This window comes from Aphidius gifuensis, linkage group LG1 (assembly GCF_014905175.1).
Source record: "Aphidius gifuensis isolate YNYX2018 linkage group LG1, ASM1490517v1, whole genome shotgun sequence".
Taxonomy (NCBI): Eukaryota; Metazoa; Arthropoda; class Insecta; order Hymenoptera; family Braconidae; genus Aphidius; species Aphidius gifuensis.
Window position 1 is genome coordinate 26,458,429 of NC_057788.1, and position 25,246 is coordinate 26,483,674.

The 25,246-nt window shown below is 27.0% G+C and overlaps 3 protein-coding genes across 4 annotated transcripts in view; 2 read left to right on the forward strand and 1 right to left on the reverse strand.

The window, feature by feature from the left end:
• Window positions 1-25,246, reverse strand: part of LOC122861104 — a 90,577-nt gene that overhangs the window by 57,302 nt on the left and 8,029 nt on the right. The window lies entirely within an intron of this gene.
• On the forward strand, window positions 5,882-7,558 carry LOC122858054. 2 transcript variants are annotated; one of them, XM_044160728.1, is made up of 3 exons: window positions 5,882-6,063; window positions 6,174-6,439; window positions 6,519-7,558. In XM_044160728.1, exons 2-3 carry the CDS (start codon window positions 6,177-6,179, stop codon window positions 7,435-7,437), a joined length of 1,182 nt encoding a protein of 393 aa, XP_044016663.1. In that variant the 5' UTR covers window positions 5,882-6,063; window positions 6,174-6,176; the 3' UTR covers window positions 7,438-7,558. The 2 variants fall into 2 exon arrangements, with proteins under 2 accessions (XP_044016663.1, XP_044016650.1); XM_044160715.1 differs by having other exon boundaries at window positions 5,925-6,063; window positions 6,516-7,558.
• LOC122858075 (chymotrypsin-2-like) lies at window positions 23,348-24,613 on the forward strand. The gene is made up of 6 exons (XM_044160751.1): window positions 23,348-23,443; window positions 23,514-23,593; window positions 23,670-23,764; window positions 23,850-24,105; window positions 24,180-24,332; window positions 24,401-24,613. The coding sequence occupies exons 1-6, from the start codon at window positions 23,398-23,400 to the stop codon at window positions 24,542-24,544; spliced, it is 774 nt and encodes a 257-aa protein (XP_044016686.1). The 5' UTR covers window positions 23,348-23,397; the 3' UTR covers window positions 24,545-24,613.

Genomic DNA, 25,246 nt, shown 5'->3' on the forward strand with positions numbered 1-25,246 from the left:
TGTATTAAAGCTTCTAGATTGCTATTACAAGAGAGATTACTCTCTTCATGAAATTTCGATAATATAAAAATAAAATAATAATTAAAAATTGTGGAAATTTATTTAATATTGTGAAAGTACGTTTGAATAATGAGTTAGGGGTGTTATTTAAAATTTAAACAATAGATTTTTTTTTTGTTTTAGCATTTATTAAGGGTAAAAATAGAAAAAATCTTTTGACAATGTAGATGAATATATAATTGTAGCAAGTTCTTATCACACTTGGACTAAATGTTGAAGAATCTTGAGAACACTAGTGTGACTGCTTGAAATAGTCAGCAACTATGTCACAAATAATTAAATATAAAAAAAATAAAATATATAAAAGTATTTTTATACGAAAATTAATATATAAAAAGAAAAGCAAGTATTTCTATTTGACAAACAATTTTTATAGATGAAACAACAATGAACCTATCTACAATACACTGTAGTGTATGATATATAGAAAATGATTTAAAAGATAGTTCAATGTCTATTCATGTTGATGACAAATAAAAATAAACCCGGAAAATGTAATAAAGCTACTGACAATACGTCACATCTCTGCAGATTAGAATTCAACTGTGTGCTTCACTAGTATACAAAAAATAAAATAAACAAATGTCACAATGCCGAGGAAGTTTTTCATTGTTGTGATGTGTATATATATATTTTCATCGAGGCGATGTGCCAGACGTCATTGACTGTATGCATTGTGCATTCATTTATGTCAATTGTAAAATACAAACTTGTTGTATACTTTCATCATGAAAAATTAAAAAAAATTGAAAAACACCAGTATATATGCAGCGAGAGTAAACAATTTCATTTGAATAGAAAATTTAAAAATGTCAATTTCCGAAATTAATTTTTAACCACAATATTTAATTTACAAATTAAAATAAATCAAATCAAACGAATAAAAAAATCTCAATAGAGAAAATAAATAAAATTATATAAATTAAAGTATTTTAATAATAAATTTTTTAAGAATATTGACGTCACTTGTGACTCTTTACTTTGTAAATAGACTTTTATTGAATATCAACGAAAATCCGGTATATTTACATTGTGGTTTGAACTAGGGGAGCACACTTGACGCACGTGGGCATGTAATTTTTTTTCTTTTTACTTTTAATCAAGTAGAAGAAAGAAAAAAAAAAACACAAATTTATTCACCAATAAATAAATTATTATGAAAACATAAAAATTCAAAGCTCAATTGTTTGGCATGGTAATAAAACAAAAAAGAAATTGACAATTGAAAATATCAAAAAAAGTTAAAAATTAAATCAAGTGACGTAATATAAAAATAAATAGTAATTTAAAAATTTTTTAGTTAAAATAAAAGCAAAAAATATTTAGTGATGAAAATATGATCAAAGTGAACGTCGTCTACAGAGTATACGTCACGAGATGAAAAGGGTCCAGAGTAGAAAAAAGAAAAAAAAATACAATATATATCACAGAGTTAATATAATAGTATTTCACGAAAAAAAAAAACAAAAAAAAAAAAAAATCACAGCTGACTCACCTAGTTGGGCTGGGTTGTTGTAACAAATGCGAATTGTTGATGTTCCATTAAAATGAATAATAATTATTTAGAAGCACAAATATTAAAATGACAAGCACAGGTGTCAAAATTGTACCGTTGTTATGCGGCTTTGCCGCTCGAGTGGTTGATGTCGACTGCAGAAAATCCCGCAGATAATATCACAGACCTAGGGGAGACTGTGCATGACATCATCATCAACCAATCATAAAGCTCATATTTAAGCGCATGCGTTATTTAGTCTGTAGCTTTAACAAAACTTTGAGCTTGTGTATTGTGCGATATATCGAAATCGATTGGTAGTAGACGACTTCTCGTTGGCACCCTTCCAACCCCCCTCTAACTAAGCGCTATCTTGCGGCAAAAAATATCAAAATAATTCAAGAACCAGGCGGGAAATTACCAGGCGGCAATTCACCATACAGCGCATGTGTTGTCTGACTATAAACATAGTTATACTACTCGACTAACTACCACCATGACGACAGCCCTTCAATGTCTCGTTAATTGATAAATTCAAGTATTGTCTTTTTCATTCAATTTTTAATATTTTTTTTTTTCGTTATACTATTAGTAAATGTAATACATTAAATTAAATTAATATAAATAAAAAAAAAAAGTACCTATATATTTATTCACAGAGTTTATTGTTTCAATTAATTTTTTATTAATTTCTATGTCTGATTCATGGATTTATTATAATGATGAAAAGCTTGAAATATATTTTAATTGTATGTCCTCTTTATTAAAAAATTTAATTACTTTTTAAATTAATTATTTTAATTATTTTTTAACTAATAGTCAGAGGCTTTAATTTTTCTTTAAAAAAAAAATGTTTTTTTTCTTTTTATCATTTTATTTATTTATTTATAAATTATTGTTATTTATTATTATTTATTTTTCATAATACAAGTACAAATGTTTTTTGGGGTATCAATTTACTCAACGATGAGTTGTCAGGAAGAACTCGTACTATCCCCAAAGTCCTATGTCATGAAATATTCAACTGGACTCGAGGGACATGTATGAGAGACTCTTTTGGTGAGAATGTATGAGTGAGAAAGCCAATGTGTGTACAGAGTTAATTGGTGGATAGAAATTTCATCCAGTTTTGTATATATATGTATATGAGATACTTCAGAAATACTACCCGTGTCTGCATCTTTACTACCACTTGAATTGAAACACAGTATACGTTAAGCAATGATAAAATCATTTGCCATAGTTTTCTCTTTCACTTTGGTAGCTAATACATCATCTTTTGTCTAGAGTATGTGCGACTAACAGATGGCTGGTGACATTGATTGACGAGACTGATTGTATATTTTACTTTTTTGCCAAATTTTTCTAAATTTATTATTGAATATTTCGATATTTATTTAAAACACACCATCATATTCTCATTTGATATTAAATTTTTATTTTAAAGAAAAAATGAAATTTTATTAACATTTTATTCATTTTCTTTTTTTTTTTTTATGTTGTTGAAATTTTATTTTTACAATTTTTAGCTTGGATTTATTTTTACCAATGATATTCAGTTTGGTAAAACAATTTTCTATCAGAGACTTGAATAAAACTTTTATCATAACAACATGAAAATAAATAAAGTATACAAAAAAAGAATTAGTTTTACAGACGCATCAGTGGACTTTCCAACTTTTTTTTTTTGTCTCTGTTCTCAAGGGATTTCTTTTTTATTTATTTTCGTTTGATTTTTTTATTTTTTTATTTTTCTTTCTCACTGAGAGACAAGTTTTTAACATTTTTAACTGTTCATGTATACAGTGCGTACGAATTCTTTTATGTACATATTGAAGAAAGACTGTAGGTCATATGATAATGTCACTCAGCAACATCTTGTAACACGAAAAAACTTTAACCAAGGTATACACAATGTGAGTATATTGTCAGACGAGGTGCAAGACCAAAAATTCTTTTTATAAAATCAAGACAAAGAAAAATCTTATAAAAGAAAATAATAAAAAAATATATTTATTTATAAAAAAATAAAAGTTTTTTAGAATTTCATAAGTTAGCTATTACAATTTCAAAAATAATAAAAAAGATGTAAAATGATAACTAAAAGAAAAAAAAAAAATCAAACGAATATAAAAAAGAAAAAAAAAATAAACTTACTCAAGTTTTATATTGTTGTTTTGAACGATTTTACTTTTTGTCTACCTGAAGCTTTTTTTTTTATGTTACTACAACTGCTATTTGTGTCAGAAAAAAATAAAATAAAAAGCTCTCTATGAAGATAGACAAGTGTGTATATATATAATACTAATTCAAAATGTGGAAAGCAAACCAAGTGTCTCTTGAGAAAGTCAACGTGAACCATTCTACTATCTAAAAACAGACCTGAAAACGATGTAAGTGGATACGTATACTTTTCAGACATTTCTCTGTATATCTCGTAAGATACGAATTCAATTCAAATATTCCCACTGGAGACAAATTCAAGATATAGGCTTGTCAAGTAACCTCCTAGCTTTCTGATGTATTTATTTTATTTGTTTTACATTGAAATGTAAAAAAAAAAAAAATACTACAGTATGAAAAATATGTCAATGATTTTAAAAATGAATTATTACGAAATTATACAGTGCATTATGAAACCACATGATGTCAAGATCTTGGTGATGAAAAACCTCCAACTGAAGCCCAACAATCGAACAACCGGAAAGGATTCTTCTTTCAAAGTTTTATATATATTTTTTTTCCCCTTCAACAATTTTCATATGCTATACGTAAACGTGATATCGATCACAATAATAAAAAAAAAAAAAATACAAAATATATTTGAGAATCAATCTGTACGAAATAAAACTGTAGATATGCTGAGCTGATTTGTGAACACCTATCGTTTCACATCAATCACAAAGAAAAAAAAATAAGACGTATGTTTCTTTATAAGAAATTCACTTTTTTTTCAAGCTTGAATATAAGGTCCCAGTTGCGATACACAAATAATTACATTACTAAGAAAAAAATAAATAAATACTGATATAAAATTGAAACGAATTAAAACGATAATCAGATTAATCCAATACGTCACTCTGATATTAAATTTCTTAATAAGACTGATTTGATAAAAATCTATAGCTCAATCAATTTCCAATAAATCAAGTAAATTTTTTTCTCGACTAACTAACTTTTTTGTTTATATCGCATATTTTATTTATACTGGATAAATAAATGATTTATATTCTCATTAAAAAAAAAAAAAGTATATATATTATTTTCAAAGTAATTATTGTCAAAATTTGATGGAGGACTATTTCGTAATACTGGATGTTTCCTTGTGTATAATATGCTTGAAAAATTTCAAGGACTTAAATGTGTTTGCTTACTCGATGTTAGATGTAAACAAGGAAAATGATGGCTTACCTAACCGATACTTGTTCAGCTTGTATTCAGTAAATAAACATGGAATATATATTTCCTCAACAGACAAATATTCAATTTAATTAAACGATACAAAATAACAAATTTATTTATTAATAAATATGTTTTTTTATATTTTATTTGTTATGATTTTGAAATGATATTTTAATGTAAACATACAAAAAAGTAAAATCACATTTTGTATGTATGAAAATTAATTTTGGTTTGAGTATAGAAGGTATAGGCTTCAAGGTGATCAACATGGGAGTATGTTTCCATCACATTTACATAAGTGACTTATGGCTAGTGTGTATTATTCTATGGTCTGGTATGATATCTTTGATGTGACACAGTCGAAGGGATTGAAATACTGAGGGTTATCACACTGGAGAGATATCCGAGACTCGCTTGAGAGTGTTTGGTTTCATGTCCATTTTTTCTACCTCTCACCCATTTTTTTTTTTTATCCCTCTCTTACCCTCAAACAACACACCGCATTTGTCTATAATTTTTTCTTCTATATTTTTTACTTAGTTTGACCGAAAATCTTTCATATTTTGACTTCAAATTACCTTCATGACAAATTGTTAAATGTGCAAAGATAAAAAAAATAATAGTATTGATTAATGGGTCATTTAATATTGTTCGACATTCAATACAAATTTATAATTAACTCGATTATTATATTAAAATAATATGTGACAAAGTCGATAATGCTAAATAAATGTACATGAATTCTAAATATTTTTTTTATTTGTTATTTCAAGATAATTAAATTATTTTTAAAATTCAGAACGTTCTGATGTAATATATAAATTTATACAATGAAAATAATTTATCTTGAATACGAATAAATCCCACTCTACTTGCACGAGACTCCTTCTGTGTAAATAACACGTCATGACTGTTTGTTATCAGTGATAATGTGAGTGGTATTAGTCACCAGTGATACAACAAAAGTATTACAGTCTTGTTGTGGTATAGAGACAATTCAGACGCAATTATTAAAGATAAAATTTATCAAAATATCATACGAATTTCAGGTGATACGTGACAATCTTTTTTATTTTTTCATTTAATTTTATTGAAAAACACGAGCAGTAAGTAATTAAATTTAAAATTCAATAAAATTATTTTTAAGATAAATTAATTATTAAATAAAAATATAATTAAAAATTTTTAATCAATAATAATTAAATAAATTTTTTAGATTATGGCAGGTTTATATCCGAATCTTCATGAAAAATTTAGAGATGAAAATATTTGTCCAATTTGTCTCTATGAGATGGAAGACACACCCAAGTACTCGTGTATTAATCGTCATACAATGTGTCATCGTTGTAAGCCATATTATTACTCTTGTCCAACATGCCAATCACCATTGGAACTAATAATGGTAAACCATCAAGGCCATAACTATCATCCACCACCAGCGATTCATTTTATGCCACACCCATATCCACTATATCCACCAAAGTAAGTACTCTTATGTTTATTGAACAAATAAAAAATTATATAATGACAAATATTATATCTATAAACTTGTTCTTAGTAGTTATGAACCAAGTGCACCATTTATAGACCAAGAAAAAGTTAATTGGTCACCACCAGCGCCACATGAAGATCAAGAAATTCATCCATGTCAATATGCATATCTTGGATGTCGTGCAAAAATACCAGAGCATCTTATTGAACTACATCGTTCTAGATGTCAATATCGTATCAATGAAGATGATCATTCATCAGATGATAACAACGATGATGAAGGAATAGCTGAACATTGCAAATATCATGTAGTTGGTTGTAATGTTAAATTGATAGAGTGGAGAAGACTTGAACATGAAAAAATTTGTATTTACAAAGATAGAATGGGTCGTTCTGAATATCAATATCCTAGTAATGAAGATGATCATTCATCAAATGATGACAACAGTGATGAAGGAACAACTGAACATTGCAAATATCATGTAGTTGGTTGTAATGTTAAACTGATAGAATGGCGAAGACTTGAACATGAAAAAATTTGTATTTACAAAGATAGAATGCAAAAATTTGATGATATAAATGAAAACTTGGAATCATTAAATATTCATGATGATAGTGATGATAGTGATGATCCAGAAGAAATTATTGAATGTAAATTTAGAACATTTGGTTGTATGGTTAAAATGCCAAGACGAAAAAAATGGAGTCATGAAGAAAAATGCAATTACAACAAGTATCATAATAATGATAATGATGAAGACGATAGCTGTTATGTTACTGAAGAATATTTAGATCCAGATGATACATTGTCATGTCGTTGGGCTGATTTTGGATGCCAAGTACAACCAAGACGTTGTAGAATAGATACTCATGAAGAAAAATGCAATTATCGAAGGGAACATTGTAAATATTCTGACAACGGTTGTCGTGAAATGGTTGAACCACCTAAAAGATTTATTCACGAACAACGCTGTGAATATGCTTGGTAAAAAAAAATTCTTTTAAAGTAAAATTTTGAATGACATATCATACGGAAATCATACTGAATAATACATATATTTTGATAAACACAAATGTTATAAAAAAAAAAAATCTAGAAAATAAATATACGTGAGTTCTTTGATGTTGATAGTAGACAGATAGAATGACCCAAGGCAATTTTAAGACAGCCACAAAATAGAGTGGATGATGTCCAATGGGAAAAACAAGTTGCAAAGGAAAAAATTGACTGGTGTTTGGGTTTGCAGTATATTTTCATTTTCAACTCCTTAAGAATCCCCTGACACGAACCGACTTGTCTTGGTTTTTACTTATTTCTAAACTACTTTTTTAAATGTCTAATGTATACCTGAATTTTCGAAGGGTTATTAATTATCCAGACAAAGAAATATATATTTCAATTACAATAAAAGTATAAAGAAAAATGTAAAGATTTTATTTATAAACTTTGTATCAATTTATGTCTATATACATTTTATTTACTTCAGATACAAATAATACTATTAAAAACCAAGGTGTATTGATTTTACCACATCACACAAATAAAAATTTTATCAATCAATATATATTTTTTGTTTTTCTACAATTATTTATATACTTTGAAAAATAGCAGTTTCTTATTTTTATTCTAAAAAAAATTTAATTATTTTTATTTTTTAATGTAACTTTATTTTTTTTCTTAATCTTTTGCTTCAGGGTTTTGATGAATTTGGCACAAGGTCTGGTAATGTCTGTCGAGAGTAAATGTTTGAGGTAAAAAGCATAAAACTCTTTAAAGTATTCTTAAGCAAATAATGAATACTTACAAAAACTCACATTTGTTTTTTTTTTTTCTGCAATATATTGATTGAAAAAATATTTTTAATACTTTTGTCAGTCATGTACTTAAGTCAGTCATTGTTTGATATGTATATAATTTACTCCAAAAAAAAAAAAAAAGGTAAGATAGTGTTGAAGACTTTCAATCAACTAATTTTATATATTTTTATTTCAAATAAAATATCAATTGAAATGAAAAAATTAAGAAAGAAAAAAAAACATGACAAATCAGTCAAGTAGATAAATTGAGCGTGATCAGAGTCATACGACAGTTTGTAGTATAATCTCGACTGTGATCACCAGATACAGAGGGGTTAGATGCTGATGATGTACAAGGGTGGGATATTCAGCACCTGGAGTCTAATGGTTGTATCTTGCCTACTGCTATTTTACCACATTCTGAATCTTTTACCTTTAAACGATGTCTACATTTTTATATCACCCACCATTTGTTATGTTGATGTGAATAAAAAAATAAAATGAAAACAATTTTAGTTGTTAAATTGAGGTCATTTTTTTTTCTTTCGTACCACAGATGCAAACTGAATCTAAACGGATAACATCCATGGCACATGTTTAATATTTCATTTTTTTATTTTTTTTATTTTTTATTTTTCTTTTTTTCTTGCTCAATTTTATTTTGCTTTATACTATAGATAGTCTACAAAGATAATTAGGCTGCTATTGAAATACTCTGTTAAAGTGAATTCTGCTATAATTGATTAAATTATCGCACGATGAAGAAAAGTGAATAGGGGAAGACAAAAAATTTAACATTCGACATTATACGAATTTTCAGTCTTACAAACTTTTATTTTTTTCTAAAAAATATTAATTTTTTTTTTACTTCTTTGACGAAGAAACATACGTATATTTAAATTTTGACTGAATAAATATCAATTGAATCTAAATTTGAATGACAAAGTTTTGTCCATATGATAAATCAATATTTTTTTTATGACTGTAAAAAACAAAAATTCAAAAAAGTACATCAAAATGGACAAAAGTTGAGGAATAACTTTGAAAAGGGGAGTCTTTTTTTTACATAGTAAAATTTTCTTGATTTCGTATAGCCCATGTAGATATTCAACGCCTTAAAAAGGAAGGTTGAATTTCGACCGTGATAATTCCCTTCCGGTTCACAAAGACTTGATATTGTAAGACCACCCTTGATTTTATCTAAAGAAGAATCACGGATCAAAGGAACAAGAAAGTTAGAGAATTGAAAGCATTATTATCTCAATATTCCTTTCAATTATTAATTATATATAAATTTTATAAAATATTATATTGATCATGAATTAACTATAAAAAGTTTATAATTCAAATTTACTTTGGTTCGTTTGATTCTACATGGTTACCTTGATGTCTATAAACCGTGAATCAATGTTATATAAAAAAATATAGAGACAAAGCCAACCCAGATAGATAACACCCCTGGGAAACTATCGACATCATGAAGGGTAAACAACAACCAATATAGTCATTCTGTATACCAAGTTTAATTAAGATACACAGGTGTCTTAAATTTATTTTTATTTTTTTTTTTCAGTAGCATAAGATGATTCTGTTTTATTTTGAAATTAATATAAATGCACGATAAATATTTAACATGGTAAGTGTATAAATTTAAGGGAATCAGATAAAAAGTGAAAATGGAAATTTATAATAAATAAATAAGAAGAATAAAAAGTTATCCTTTCAAAAAAAATCCAGTGTATAAAGATTATGCAGGTTGAGAATGAGAGATTTAAAAAACATAGTTTATGTTAATGAATATTTGAAAGAAAATTCAATGTCTCTATCGTTTTCGTATTCTATTTGGAATATGGAAAATACATTTAACAGATGCATGTATTCATGTTGGTAAATCCAGGTTTTGAATGGATATATAGATTGAATAGAATGTTGGCTAACATGGGCCATGTGGATCAATCTCATCATACAACAAAACAGTTATGGATTTTGGTCATAGCTGGTGACCATCACTTGCCTGACAGTATGTATATACAATGTTAATGCAATAAAGCCTTATCACTGTGTCCATATACTGGCGATTTTAGTTGACGAGAGTTCATCCCTAACAAACACACACCCACATCTACTACTAAATGAAGCTTGTAAGATAATCAATTCAATATAAAATAAAATGATTCTGGTGATGATTAAATTTCAACACTATTGCTGCCAATGTTTTTAAATTTTTTTAAGTGAAATAAAAAAGGTTTATAGGGAGGATTCATTGCATCCCTGATTTATTGACACTGTATAGGTATATAAAGTAATAGCAACTGTCGACAGTGTTAGGTATATCATATCGGATATCACCAGAAATATATCATCTCGACTTGGGCATGACCATGTAACATGAAACACCAGTTATATATTATTTTTGGTCAGTCAGTATCGCACATGATAATATCGTAATGACTAGATCCATTTCACTTGATTTTTTCCCTCACATGATTTAAAATTACAATGAAAAAAAAAATACCAATAATTATATTAATGAATAATTAAAATTTCTAAAAGGGATAATTAATTAAATTAATTAAATAGATTTTATAAAAGAAGTATTAATTATTATTTCAACGAAAAATCAATATCACAAGTTAAAAGCGAAATCGGTTTTTTTTTTTTTTTTCAAACAATAGGAGTACTTGGAAACTGTTGCGGATTAATGAATGCCTCTAGGCATTTTCATTATGGGGTGGTTGGAAATGGAAAAAAATCAGTAGCGCATGAAAGCCGATTTGTGATAAAATTTTTTCTACTGATAATAATAAATATGTATATAATGTATCAACTCATTTAGCTTATATTTTAAAAAATATATATTTTTTTTTTAATTACAATTTAATGCGAATTTTTGTATTTTTTTTTTTTTCTAGTCTGATTTTAGAGTATTTATTTTCACTCAGTACGTGGGGTGAACGTGCACATGATAAACTTGCAAAGGAGTGCGTGTTGTGTACAGACAAGTAGCAGATTACATTTTACTCTCAATAAATACACCAAGCCGTCGAGGAAAATAGAGAGTTGCAAAACTTGAGATTAAAGATGGACGGCTTAGTACACGCAAACTTCATAAATTTTCAATTTTGTTCGGAGTAGAGAAAACGCACTTGTTGTAGCTCACTCTATGTTTTTTTTTATCATTCTATTTTAATAGTATAAAAATTATTTCTTATGGGAAAAATTTCTTACCCAGTTGACCATCATCATTAATTTACAAGTGACCAGAAAAAGAACAAAAAACAATAGATAAAATAAGATTTGTAAATTTTTAGTATAACAAAAAATTTTCATGATTGGATGATTCACTCCTGTCAAGATTAAAATACTTAATTCAACCCTTTTTGTAGGGTAAAATCGGGAAAAAGTATTCACGATGCCGAGAGCATCCGTCGTTGGTTGAAAAACTCATGGCAGAAAATTTAATGAAACGGTGAAAAATTCAAGCGAATGAAAAGTATGTATTTTGTGATGCAAATATGTATAGGGTGAGATAGAGTAGACAGTGTATTATATCAGTGAGGCCAGAAAAAGAAAGTAAAATGAAAAAAAAAATAAAAAAAAATTCTTAGATGAAGATGAAAATCTTCCAATCCGGACGTTTTCTTTGTGATTTTAAATTCCGCACTTGATTTTAGGAACCAAATCACGTTCTCAGTATGCATATATATATTTTTTTTTTTTTTTTTGAATTACCAAATCTTCTTGGAGAAAAAACTAATTCAAGCCACTGTTTAATTACCGACAAGCCACTTTAGAGTTCAACAAAGTACACTTTACGAATATTGATATTTTAAAGACATATCAAATAATTGCTCAACTAATTGTATTTCCAAATTATTAATTTTTTTATTATTTAATAAAAAAAATAAATACTTCTATAAAAATCATTATTACATATACCTTATCAACTTTTTAATGGAAAGAGTTTTGTATCAAAATTAAAAAAAAAAAAAAAAAGATACACAATGTATACCTTTGATCATGATTATCACATCTAGGAGAGAATGCAACAACAATTATAATGCACATCAGTAGTGCAATTAACAGTCCTTTGTAGAATTCAATAGAGTAAAAGCGAACAATGCATTTATCACCCTTACCAAACGAATTGCACACAAATTTTGTATCAAAATGAAAACTAAAAGCAGTATCGTCAAATAGACAAAATACATCAAAAGTAGATTGATGTATCAGGAACAATGCCAATATAATGAAACAACAAGAGCAATCGAATAAGACTAAATATATATTTTACAAATTTGTCAACTCAACATTTTCATTTATACAAATAACAAATGCATTATGATTTTATACAACGAAAACTATTAAAACCATTGAATATTACAAATGAATTTTTCGTGTAAAAACACACACATTATTTATTTATTTTATTTTTTCATCTAAACAAATTCATTTCGAATATCTAGTAAACTTATAAATCAGACTTTATTCATACGTGTGTAAAAAAAAAATGTTTTTTAAAAATTTTATCATGGAAATTGTTAATTTTTATTTATGAAAACCAAGTGGTTAGTCGAAAATATTGAACATGCTGGCCAACTGTTTGCCGTAATTCATCGGTGGTAATTAAAGGACGTCGTTGCCAGATTGTGCATATACCAAATGACCAATAGCCCGTGCGTGAGTATCGTATTAATAGTAGCATTTGATTTTATACCCACTTTGATTTCATTTATTAGTAAATACCTCAAACATTAATAAAAATATATTAAAATAATTTTATTTAAATTTTTCATTGAATTAAACCAAAAAATAGAAAATATGAGATATGAATTTTGAGTAAACAATCAGAGAATGAATATCTGAATATCTTGGAGGACTTGTGTCTGAAGAAGCAAATACTTAAAAATGCAAAGAGTCGTAAGACACCAGTTGTATGTATCTACTTGATATAGAGATACTTCAACAAAGTGCCTTGTCCTTGGCAGCACCTTCTAGATGATTTACAGGTACAATAATACCATGAAAACAGCAAGTGTTTCCCCATCAAATCCAGATCCCTTACCCTCATGTAATCACAAGTGAAATACACAAGCTAAACACGCAAAAGTTTTTTCTTTATTTTTTTCTTCATCATCTTGAAAAGATTAAAGACTATTGTTTCAACAAACAGGAAAAATAATAATAAATAAAAAAAAAAAAATGATACATAGCATCACAAGGGAGAAAATAAATGAAAAAAAAAAAAAAAATGAATGTTATTTTTTTATTCATCTCTATTTGATAGTATAATTTTCAGTTAGAATGAGAAATTTGTTTACCCACGAATATCAAGTCAAAAGTTAAAGACGATCTGACCAAAGTTTCATAGTCATTAAAAGCATCTAAGGATGGTCATTCTTGGTTAACGGATGGGTGCTTTATTCTCAAGGGTTATATACAGAGAAACTTTGTATTAAACTTTCATGAACAATCGCGGTTTCGTACATATGCATCGCGATTCATCATGCATATGTATATACTGTACATTTGGTAAATAAAGGCAAAGTAGATTATTGTAAAGTATGACCCTTCAGTAACCAACTAACACCCACTACAATTCTCCAACTACCCTACTACAATACACTACAATCTTAAGATTTTGTAACAGAAAATGTATTTGACACTTGACTCAAAAATATATAAAATACTTGAAACTATATAGTGTTGTAATTCTGTCAAAAACATGATCAAAAATATAAAATAATACAAGGGATTGTGATTGTTATTTATTTTATATTTCTTTGAAACAGTATTACAAAGAATTTCACGGATAAACGAGTGGTGATAAAGTACCTCGTGAATTTAAATCACACAGTTTGAAGTGGTGCAGCTGTCCATTCAATAAAAGCAATCATCCGTTTGCTTTTTTTTAAAAAAAAGAAGAAATAAAAAATTGCAATCATCAGACTACTTTATTGTCAGTCCACTTTATTTTTTGTGACTAAAATAAAATGATAATTTAAAAGACAAGTTGAATTTACAAAAAATAAATGTAAAAAAATTATATATAAATTTTTTGATTCTTTTGGCACCAAGAAGTCGCGATATACCATCAGCTGAATGAAAAAAAAAAATACCTTTCATGTGTACTAGTATAAAGAATTTTATTTTTTCCTTCATTACAAGCTTGTAATCATCGATCATCATCAAAGGTACGAGAATAAAAAATATATATTACTGCAGAAAAAAAAAATATCTAGACTTAAAGTATAAGTATAGGATTGTACTTTCAATGTAAATGCCTTTTCATCAGACGTTGATGTCGATGTTCTTGACGAACCAATTAAATAAATGGCTGTAAATTGCAAAGGGTGTGATAAAAAAAAATAAAAAAACAAAGATCCAGAAGCCTTTTTTTTACCTTTTGCACAACATCATATATAGCAACATCGTTTCTTCCATTAACGCAACACCAGACACGCAGTAGCACCCCCAATATATTTTTCCCCATGCTACTTTTTACTTTTTTCTACCCTGTCTCTTCTTCATACGTTCATAGTGACTTCAACATTGTCACTTTCACTGTCGTAACAGCAGTAAAATCACAAAGGGTTATGTCCCGGGACTTTCATCAACGACTTGTTCTTCTCAGTCTATTGTTTAATTTCTCGAATTGATCTTTCATGACAACCTTTTAAAATACAAACGGAAAAAAAAAAAAAAGGATTGTGAAAACTTAAATACTATATTTAATCAAATTTTCTTTCTATTTTCGTTAAATTATATATTATTTTATATGAAAAATAAATAAAAACAGGAATGATTGCAGCAAGACGTGGTAGGATTTAGATGAGGTCCAAGGGGATAAGTTTGAGTAGTCGACAAGTAAAGATAGAAACAAGCTATTTAAGTACAGTATATTCTTGGCTATGTCAACATTATTATACCACAAATTCCCTTGGGACTACTGGCATGCACGTAGAGTAGAGTAACGAGGGCGAATAGATCAGAGAAGTGGTTTTTTTTTTTAAATATGAATAAGACAACACAAAGTTGCAGCAGTGTACAAGGATAAGAATCATGTCCCATGAGAATGAAAGATTATAGAAACGAAAGAAAATATTCACTGTGCTTTATACAATGATTCATTGAAAATAATTTCAATTTTTTCTTTTTGTTTTTTATATATACTTGTGATTTTTTTACGGATGAATTGTAAAAGTTTTTAGCAAAATAAAACAAATAAGTTTTTAGAAAAAATTTGTTGATGGTATCGAGAATGAGTAGGTTTTGTTGATAAAAAAATTGTACTACTAACAAAAAATACAAGGATACATATCAGACGGCGCCTTGGGGCTTTGTCATCGTTGCAGTTGACAATCATAAAACTACCAAGTCGATGGCCAATTGCGGTTGAGACAAAAGAATGACAAGAAAAGTAAAAAATAACGATACATCACATTTTTTTTAAATAACTTGATATATAAAAAAAAATAAATACATCAAAAGAAATAATATTTCACAATTTTTCATCAATTTTTTTTCATTTTTGACAACAAAATAAATACGTGTGTTATATAAAAGAATTGTAAGTTTAATTTTATTTATTTATAAAAAAAAATCAAACGAATAAAATATTTTAAAAGTATATATCTATACTTATTCAATTGATTCCGGTTTCTAGAATCCCGTTTGAAATTAAGGTTTTAGTCATGAACAGTTGCAGGTAATATGAATTACGTAAATTATATTGTCGCGATTATTATTCTGACCTTTGGCGGCCATATAACCAAATCCCCTCATTCGAAGGGTCTGGCTGGCCAATTAGCTTTTGTAGTACTCTCAATAGAATTGCATATCGTAAACTCAACAATTCTTGAATTGAAATTTTACTGAGTATAAAAAAAATGGAAAAACACTTCAAACTTGAACTGTACTCTACGAATTCTTGATAAATTAATGATGCAAGATGAAAACATTATTGAAAGCTCAATTTTTTACAATAAAAAAATAATACTCAGACGCTACTCACTCTTATAGAAACATCAAAATATTATTTTTTGAAATACCTTTAATATTTATTATTTATAACAAATTCAATAAATAAAATCAAAGAATTGAAGTCAATATGTCTGTGATCGATAATTTTAAAAGTGCAAAAAAAAAATGCTGTCAGTTTAAAGTCAATGGTAGTAACTTTTTTTAGAATAACTTCAATTGGTATAAAGAGCTTTTGCATTATCAAAGCTCGTAGTAACATGAGTTGATAAAGCAAAAGCCTGTATATAACGGTAAAATAGCGCTCTATATTCGAGCTTTTTTTATATAAATTTCAAAATACAGTAGCTAGCGACATCGACTTATCTTCTGTGAACTTGCAAAAGCAAAACATACAGAATCCTTACGAATCCTTGAAGGGGGTATTTCCTCTTGAGGCTAACGACCGAGCCCATATTGCAACGCCACCCAGTGAAAAAGGATATTAAATACTTGACAAACTTCGATCCAGTTTATTCCCCAATGCAAAGGTCAAAGGTCAAATAACTCAAGGCTGTCAAGATAACAATCATGTTTTTTAATCAATAACTATCCTTCCGTAATTATTATAAATACAAAAAAAATTTAAATGATAAAAAGCTAATTTTGTTGGAAAAACTAGTGATAAGAATTTTATTTAACAACAATATGAGCTTTATTTTATTTTATTTTATTTTTTGATCAAGGTAAATTAAAATCCCAAAATGAAAAAGCATTAATTGAGATAAAATCTAATTGGGGATTCTATTCAAGTAGCCTCCGTCTTCAAAAAGCTATATCTGTCTTTTTCAAAGTTCTCATACAGTCTTGTGGCTTATACGTTTGTTTGTTTTTTTTTTTTTCTTTCTTTATCCAACTCTACTCTCTATGTTTCTTTCAGTTAAAAGATCCTTGACTTGGTTTACTACTTTAATGAAGAAAATTAGACGTCAGTTTATCACTACAGACTACATTCTAAGTATCCTTATAAAAGCTATACATTAAATATAAAAAACAAACAATTATGAAACAAATAAAAATAATTATATAAACTAACGATGGAGATAAAAAGCGTGAAAGTTAAAATTCTTTAGTTATTCATCTCATTATGAAGAACGTCAAGAGCACTGAGCGTAACGAGCTTCAACAACTTGTATAACACTCAGTATGATCAGGGTTCAAAAATATCATGTTTAATAATAGAAAACTTATTGTCTGTAATAGATTGATTCGACAGTATAATCAATGCGAGTCAATTAAACTCATTAACATACATGGAACTTTAATAATTAAAATAATAATTTGCCTCCAAAAAAAAATAAATAAATAAATAATGAAAATATTCAGTCAAGCATCAAAAGTTGGGTCAAAATTTATTCGTAAACAACATCCTCCCCTTTCTTTGCCCATGGGTAACAGATACACACGCCTTTGATAAACAGCAGTTAAATAGAACATTTGTCACATATGCTACGAATTTTTAACTGCGAAGTGATCGATCCAAAAAAAATGTACACAAGTCTTTTTAACTTGAAAAAAATAAATAAATAAAAATCTACAATTACTATTTTTTTTTTTCACGTCAATTTTTCAATCAACGGCGGTTGACGTTTTGTCACATGTAATATTTTGAATATTCAATAACAAATATCCCCGAGATATTTTAATATTTAAAAAATGAAATCTGTCAAAAATACCCCGAGTCGATCTCATCACAAAACTTTATCTTATATTCTATTTGGATGGCTTGTTTTTTTTTTTTTTTTTCTCAAGAATTTTAATGGCATCTACTTTACTAATCGATTTGACATTGTCATAAGATGATAAAACTGAAAAGTACTCTGTACAAAGTATGTGAAGGTTTTAAATCATGTCAAAAGTCAAGTTTCTTTTACTTATAGATTGAACAACAAAAGTTGCCAACTTACTCATCTTTTTTTTAATACACATTTAAAGAATTGAAGCTAAAAGGTGAAAAGTTTTATCAACTGAAATGAGATCTGTCGTATTACAGTGAAGAAAAAAAAAGGGAAAGAATAAAAATAAATAAATAATATAAAGGTATATGTAGTGTACATTCACACGACGATGACGTTTTCAAGTGGAATGGTAGAGTGAATGGTCACTATCTGAAGTGCGGTTTCAAATCAAAGTGAAATGGTTTTTCAATAGAAAACGACAGATCCAATGTCAATATGTATGATCATTCTAGTGGAATACTGACTTTATCAACAAATCGATGTCTATTTGATGTGAATATTTATGTACCATACAATTTTCAAAATAAAACAAAATATATTTTATGAAAATTAAATGGTAAAAACAAATTGTGATAAATTTTACTGATGACATAAATAAATGATTTATTTATGACTGAAATTGGATATATTCATAGCCATGGGATACTTTAACAGTATAAACTGAAATAAACATTTTCTTTAACTTATTGAGTAGGTGAATATTGAGGGTCCAGTAGTCCCCAATCACTTCTATCTGCAATCGATCAATGTTCCCTCGACACCACTGAAACTCAACTGTCAAGCTAATCCAATTGATTTACAAACCACTCCCTTTATATCCAAACTCTATACACTATCTTTTTTATTTAAAATTCAATAAAAAAATAATAAAATCATAAACCCACATTTCAATCATGAATGTAAACATCAAAAAAAAAAAACAAAAAACACTTGTTATAACAATGACCGCGATATTCCATCAGAGCCTTTCGATTCTTTGTACTTTCTAGAGCTCTTATTGATTACCATTGCAGAGAAAATCGTTTTTCAATTATAATTTTCAGTATCAGTAATGAAAAATAAAAGCTCAATAGCAGCTGTAACTCAATTGTCAAACGTAGCAGAAAAATGGAAAAATAAAAAAGTTAATAGAATTTTAGTCATACAAAAAACAAAAAAAAATAATAATAATTCTCGATTCTAGAATTTAAATAATGAAAATTTTCAATACTGATAAAAATACCGTCGTTGTAGTGGAAGTAATTTTACAAATATGTCACTGAAACTATGTGTCTATATATCCAATTAACGAGACAAATCCTTTCATAACTTTGGCTATTTTAATCTATATATAATTTGAAATTTTCTAGTAATTTATCAACGTTAGCTTGATCAGATTAACTATAATTATTATTATAAATATGTGGCTATTAATAAATAACGTAGATAAAAATAGAAAAAAATAATAATAATCAGAGAATTTTTATGATATTAATAATGTTATCATATTTTTAGACGATGCAAAATTTTTCCAATTTCATGTTCGATATGTTTGTTTGACAAAGCAACAGTACAAAGGTACCAATCATATTTATTTTCCTCTTCAGTCAAATAAAATTCTACACCATCATTGAGAAATAGCGGAAAGAAAAAATGAATAAAACCAGAAAATTGAATTTTAAAAAATATACTTTTGCAAATAAAAAAGAAAAGAAAATTTAATCTCAAGTAAAACGATCAGTATCAAAAAAAAAAAAAAAAAAATAATGAAAATTAAAGTCGTAGTTTTATCCATGTAAACCGATAAATTTGTTTTTTTTTTTTATTATTTTTTAATAATATTCTGACATTGGTTGTCAAATAAAATTTAAAAAATAGCTCGAAATTATATTCACTTTTTTTTAATAACAAACTAGCGAATAATTGTCTCGCTTAACTCATTTCGTAACAGAGTATATAGGTTTGTAATATTCAGGAATGTACCATTGAATAACAGCAACTTGACATTAGCGGTTGGAACTATGCCAACACTGTCATTTCAAAACGCTTAAATTTTCTTCAAACTAAAATTGGAGATTAACGTCATTTTCAAGCTTCTCATTAAATGACAAAATACTTAACAATTTTATGACAAAATTATATAATTTTTACAATAAAAATTAATGAATTTCCATTCAACAAAATAGGTATTGATTAAAAAAAAAATTCTTTTAATATTGTCATTGAAATACCCGAGTTAATTTTAATATTTTGTGATAATTCTACATATGTATATGAAGTACAGTCGAGTGTATTATTGTTTAACCAAACTTGAGATGAGATAAGATAATTAAAATGGGAGTATTGAACTAACGTATTATATCGTTTTCAGGAATAGATGAATACACATCCACATTAAATTCGATCAACTAAATCGATGACAGAATAATATACGCTAGAATAGTCTGCGGTGTGCAAATTCATCGAAGCCAATGTATGCAGTCTATCCACGTGATCGGAATATTTGATAAAATTTTACTTGCAAATTATTTCATATAATACATGTCAATATTTTTTTTCTTATTTTATAAAAACTATTTTTATACACCAATCAAATATATTAAATTTAAATTTATCAATTAATTTATTAATAAATCTCAAATTTAAAATAAATTTAAAATATAAATTTGAATGTAATTGAGTTATTAAGTGTATGTATAACAACATGCAATGGCTCGCTGGATATACTTGAGAATAAAAACTCAGTCTCATCAAAAATTCAATATAACTTTACAAAGTCAAAGCCATAGAGTCACCACTACTACCACAACCACACAATTACATAATCAGCCTTAAAATGAAAAAAATTTAAAAAAACTTGTATTGAGATAAATTTTTGTTTGCTACATTGTTTAAATTTTGTTTATATGATTATTATTTTGAGTCCTTGCTGCAGGTCGAGACTCTGATATGCGCCTGAGAATGAATCGATAAACTCCGAAATGCGCAATATGAACGACGGCGCATCCTGTGAGTAAAATAAGCTCAATTTACTATTGTTCGAAAAAATTTTATCAACTGAATTTTTAATAAATATTTTATATTGATCATTTTTTCAAAAAATAATATTTCTATTCTAAATCATTCAAGGTGTAATTTAATATTTCAAGCTATGTTTATTTATTGGTACCTGATAAATATCCAATAAATATATGAACATCAACCTCACCTGATGATACGATAAATTAAAAAAAAAAAAAAAATGTATATAAATAGGTCTGTCATATCAAATATGAGTTAGATTATCGTACAGAACAATCTTTCGTATGATGTTGAAAATATTAAGAATGAGTTCATTTGCGATTAGGAGGTATTATATAAACTATAAAAATTACAAGATGTGGTTTAGTCAAGAGCTATTCTTGAAGTAAAGAATAAGTATGAAGTTATTTTTATTCATTGTTGGTCTTGTGACAATAACCCATGGTATAATGAAATCTATTATTATTACACGAACCTAATTTATCTCGTAATAATACTGGTAAATGTATTTTAATAAGTATCCAATAAATTTTGACGTGTTTCAGCACATTATATACCCTCATCAAAAACAGAAGAAAGAATAATCAACGGCGATAATGTCGAATTGGGTGAAATACCTTTCCAGGTAATTTAAATTAAATAAATATAAATATTCTTTATATTATACTCTTTTTTTTGGTCTTATTGTAATTCTATAGGTTTCACTTCAACAAATCGAAAGTAGTGCTCATTTTTGTGGTGGTTCAATAATATCGACAAAAACAGTTCTCACAGCTGCACATTGCGTTTATAGGTACGTTTTAAAATAATAGTTATAATTAATAATTTAAAAATAAAGAAATTAAAACTATATGAAAACTGTGATTTTTTATAGACAAAAAGCTAGACGAATTAAAGTAGTTGCTGGTACTGTTAGTTTGGACAATCCAACATTGACATATCGAGTTCAGGATATTATTGTTCATGAAAGTTTTAATGACAAAACAACCCAACACGATATTGCTCTTTTAGTGGTAATTAAAATTATTATATTTTTTTTTTAATGAAAATTAAATGAATTAATTTAATGAAATTAAAAAACTTTCAACAGATTGTTGGAGAATTTGCAGTTACATCATCACTGAATTATGTACAATTAGAAAATACAAATAATAAAATTCCCGGTGGTACACGTGCCATTGTTTCAGGATGGGGAGTCACTAAAGTAATCAATCGTTTTTTTTTTTTTTTATTTGTCATACTGCTGTTAATTAAATGGTATTATTTTAAATTGATTTTATTTTATTTTTGTTCATTTTAAAGCAAGGTGGTTCGAGCTCTACTCATCTACAAAAAGCTGAAATATTTATTGTTGGACAAGATTATTGCAAAAAACAATACAAAAATATTAAATTACCAATTTTAAGTAGCCATATTTGTGCACTTAATCCTTTCTCCCAAAAAGGCGCATGCAATGTAAATATTAAAAAAAAAAAATTATTATTATTATTAATTTCATGAAAAAATAATTGATTTAAACTAATTTTTATTAATAATTTTTAAGGGTGATTCTGGTGGACCATTGATTATTGATGGAAAACAAGTTGGGATTGTATCTTGGTCTTATGGTTGTGCACTTCAAACCTATCCAACTGTTTATACCGACACACGTGCATATGTCGACTGGATCGATCAATATAAAATATAAAATAATACAAAATTTTAACTAACCTGCATTAATTTGTGTCTCGATTGAATTGAATAAATAAAAAATATATATATATTAATTATTAAATCAAATAAATTTTTTAATAATCCTTTTTTTCCAATAAAAAAAAAAAATAATAATGAAAAGTTTTCAGAAAGCAAGTGTTTGAAAGCGTAACACTGAGTTTATCGGTCAGTAGTAAATTCAGCTTGTCTACACGTTATCAATAATTGACAAATTTCAAGACGATCGATTATCTATTTGACTTACACACTCTTCCTATCGCTATCATATCTTCAGTCATTAATATATACATAGCTAAATAATACGTGCAGATTTTTTGTTCAACCTGTAATCTAGTAAAAATTGAAAGAGCAATTTTTTTCATTTCAACTACGCAACGTAAATAATAATCTAATCAGAATCCATCAAGTGGCAATTGATAAATGAAAAAATGAATATATCTGTGATTTTAAAATCTAAATAATCATATCACGTTTTGATAAAATGTATAATTTTCAAGAACTGTTATCAAAAAAATCATACATCTCAAATATATCTCAGACAAAATGTCAAAATTATTGATTTAACAAATTTTTCAAGAAAGGGAAATGATTAAATGAAAAAGTATATAAACTGGATTGATAAATTGTCAACAGTCACTTTTACAGTGTGACAGTTTACGTTAAAAAAATTTTCTCTTAATAATGAAGATATTTTTAATAATTGCTGGCATCATTGCCCTTTCTTGTGGTATTTAATTTTTATATTAACCAATAAAACATTTTCGAATAATTTAATATATAAATATTTATTTTTTTAGCTCATTCTATTCCTTTAAAACAAGGAAAGTCAAGAATCATTAATGGTGTTAACGCTGAATTAGGAGAAATTCCATATCAAGTAAGCTAATGATATTTTAAAAAATTTAAATATAAAGTTATTTTAAAAAATTAAATATTCATTTTATTGTTACTAGGTTTCACTTCAAGAAAAATATGATGATTTTCATTTTTGTGGAGGAAGTATATTAAATTCAAAATATGTTTTAACTGCGGCCCACTGTGTTGTCAGGTAAATTTAATTAAAAAAAAATAATACTTTATTTAAAATAAAAGAATTAAAAATTTTTTTTAATAATATATCTTTTGATTAATAGTAAACCTGTGAGCTTGGTACAAGTAGTTGCAGCAACAGTGAATCTTATGGAACCACTAGCAACATACAATGCTAAAGAGATAATTGTACATTCTGAATATGATGTCTTAGACTCATGGAGAAACGACATTGCTCTTGTTGCAATCGAAGGAGAATTTATTACCACAGCATTGTTGAATTATGTTCAATTGGCAAATGCAAACCAAAAAATTCCAGCTGAATCACCAGCTATCGTTTCAGGATGGGGACGAACTTCAGTAAGTGAATTAATTTTTGGTAAAAAAAAAATATATCAAAATCTATTTTATTATTTTTCTAAATGTCATTATAGGTAGGTGGATCAAGTCCAATGCATCTTCAAAAAGCTCAAATTTATATTGTTGAACAAGAAGTATGCAAAAAAATTTACGACGGTGTTAAAGAGAGCATACATGAAACTCATATTTGTGCACGTCATCCAAATAAACAATCTGGTGCATGCAATGTGAGTAAAAAAAAAAAAAAACTAATTCTTGATTTATGGAAATTAATTATGTTAATTTACTTTTCAAGGGTGACTCTGGTGGACCATTGACTGTTGATGGTCAACAAGTTGGAATTGTATCTTGGTCTTACAGCTGTGCTCTACAGACTCATCCTACTGTGTACACGAGAGTTAGTCAGTATCGCGATTGGATCAGAGCAAACACCGAATAATTATTTATACTTTGATGAATTTTTATTATTGAATTATTATGTTTTGATAAATAAACAAATTTTTAATAAACAAATTATTTGTATTAATTATTTTTGAGATTATTGATAATAATTTCATGTGATGACTTGATTAGTCAATAAGTCAGGACTTGAAAATAAAATGTTGAATTGAAAAAAAAAAAAAAAAAACTACTTGGTCTTTACTATCAGAAGTTTGAACATTTGTTTCTTATTGATTTAGATTTTAATTTATATTAATTCTATCAACAATTAATTAATTAACATAAATCGAAGATAAATCATTGGTCTTGTTGTAAATCTTGTCTTGATGTTAGTCTTTTTAAATTATCAAACGGTGACTTGCCAAAATAAAAGACCTTTGATAGCTAATTTTAAAAACAACTGATGAAATATTCTCGGAAAATAAAGCAAGCAAGATAATATTTTTTTTATTAAATTTCCCAAAAATATTTGATTTATCAGTAAATAAATTTGTTGATTTATTATCAATTTTTATTAAACGATTGATAATAAAACCATCGATACTGAGAATTTTATATAGATTTGTGTAGTCGATTAGGTAATCAATAAATCTTAGAGAAAAATGTAATGTGATTTGATCTTAATGCGATTGTAGGCTTGATCAGTTAAAAGTCAAAAATTATATATACTAAACTCGTTGAATTATATTTAAAAAAAAAT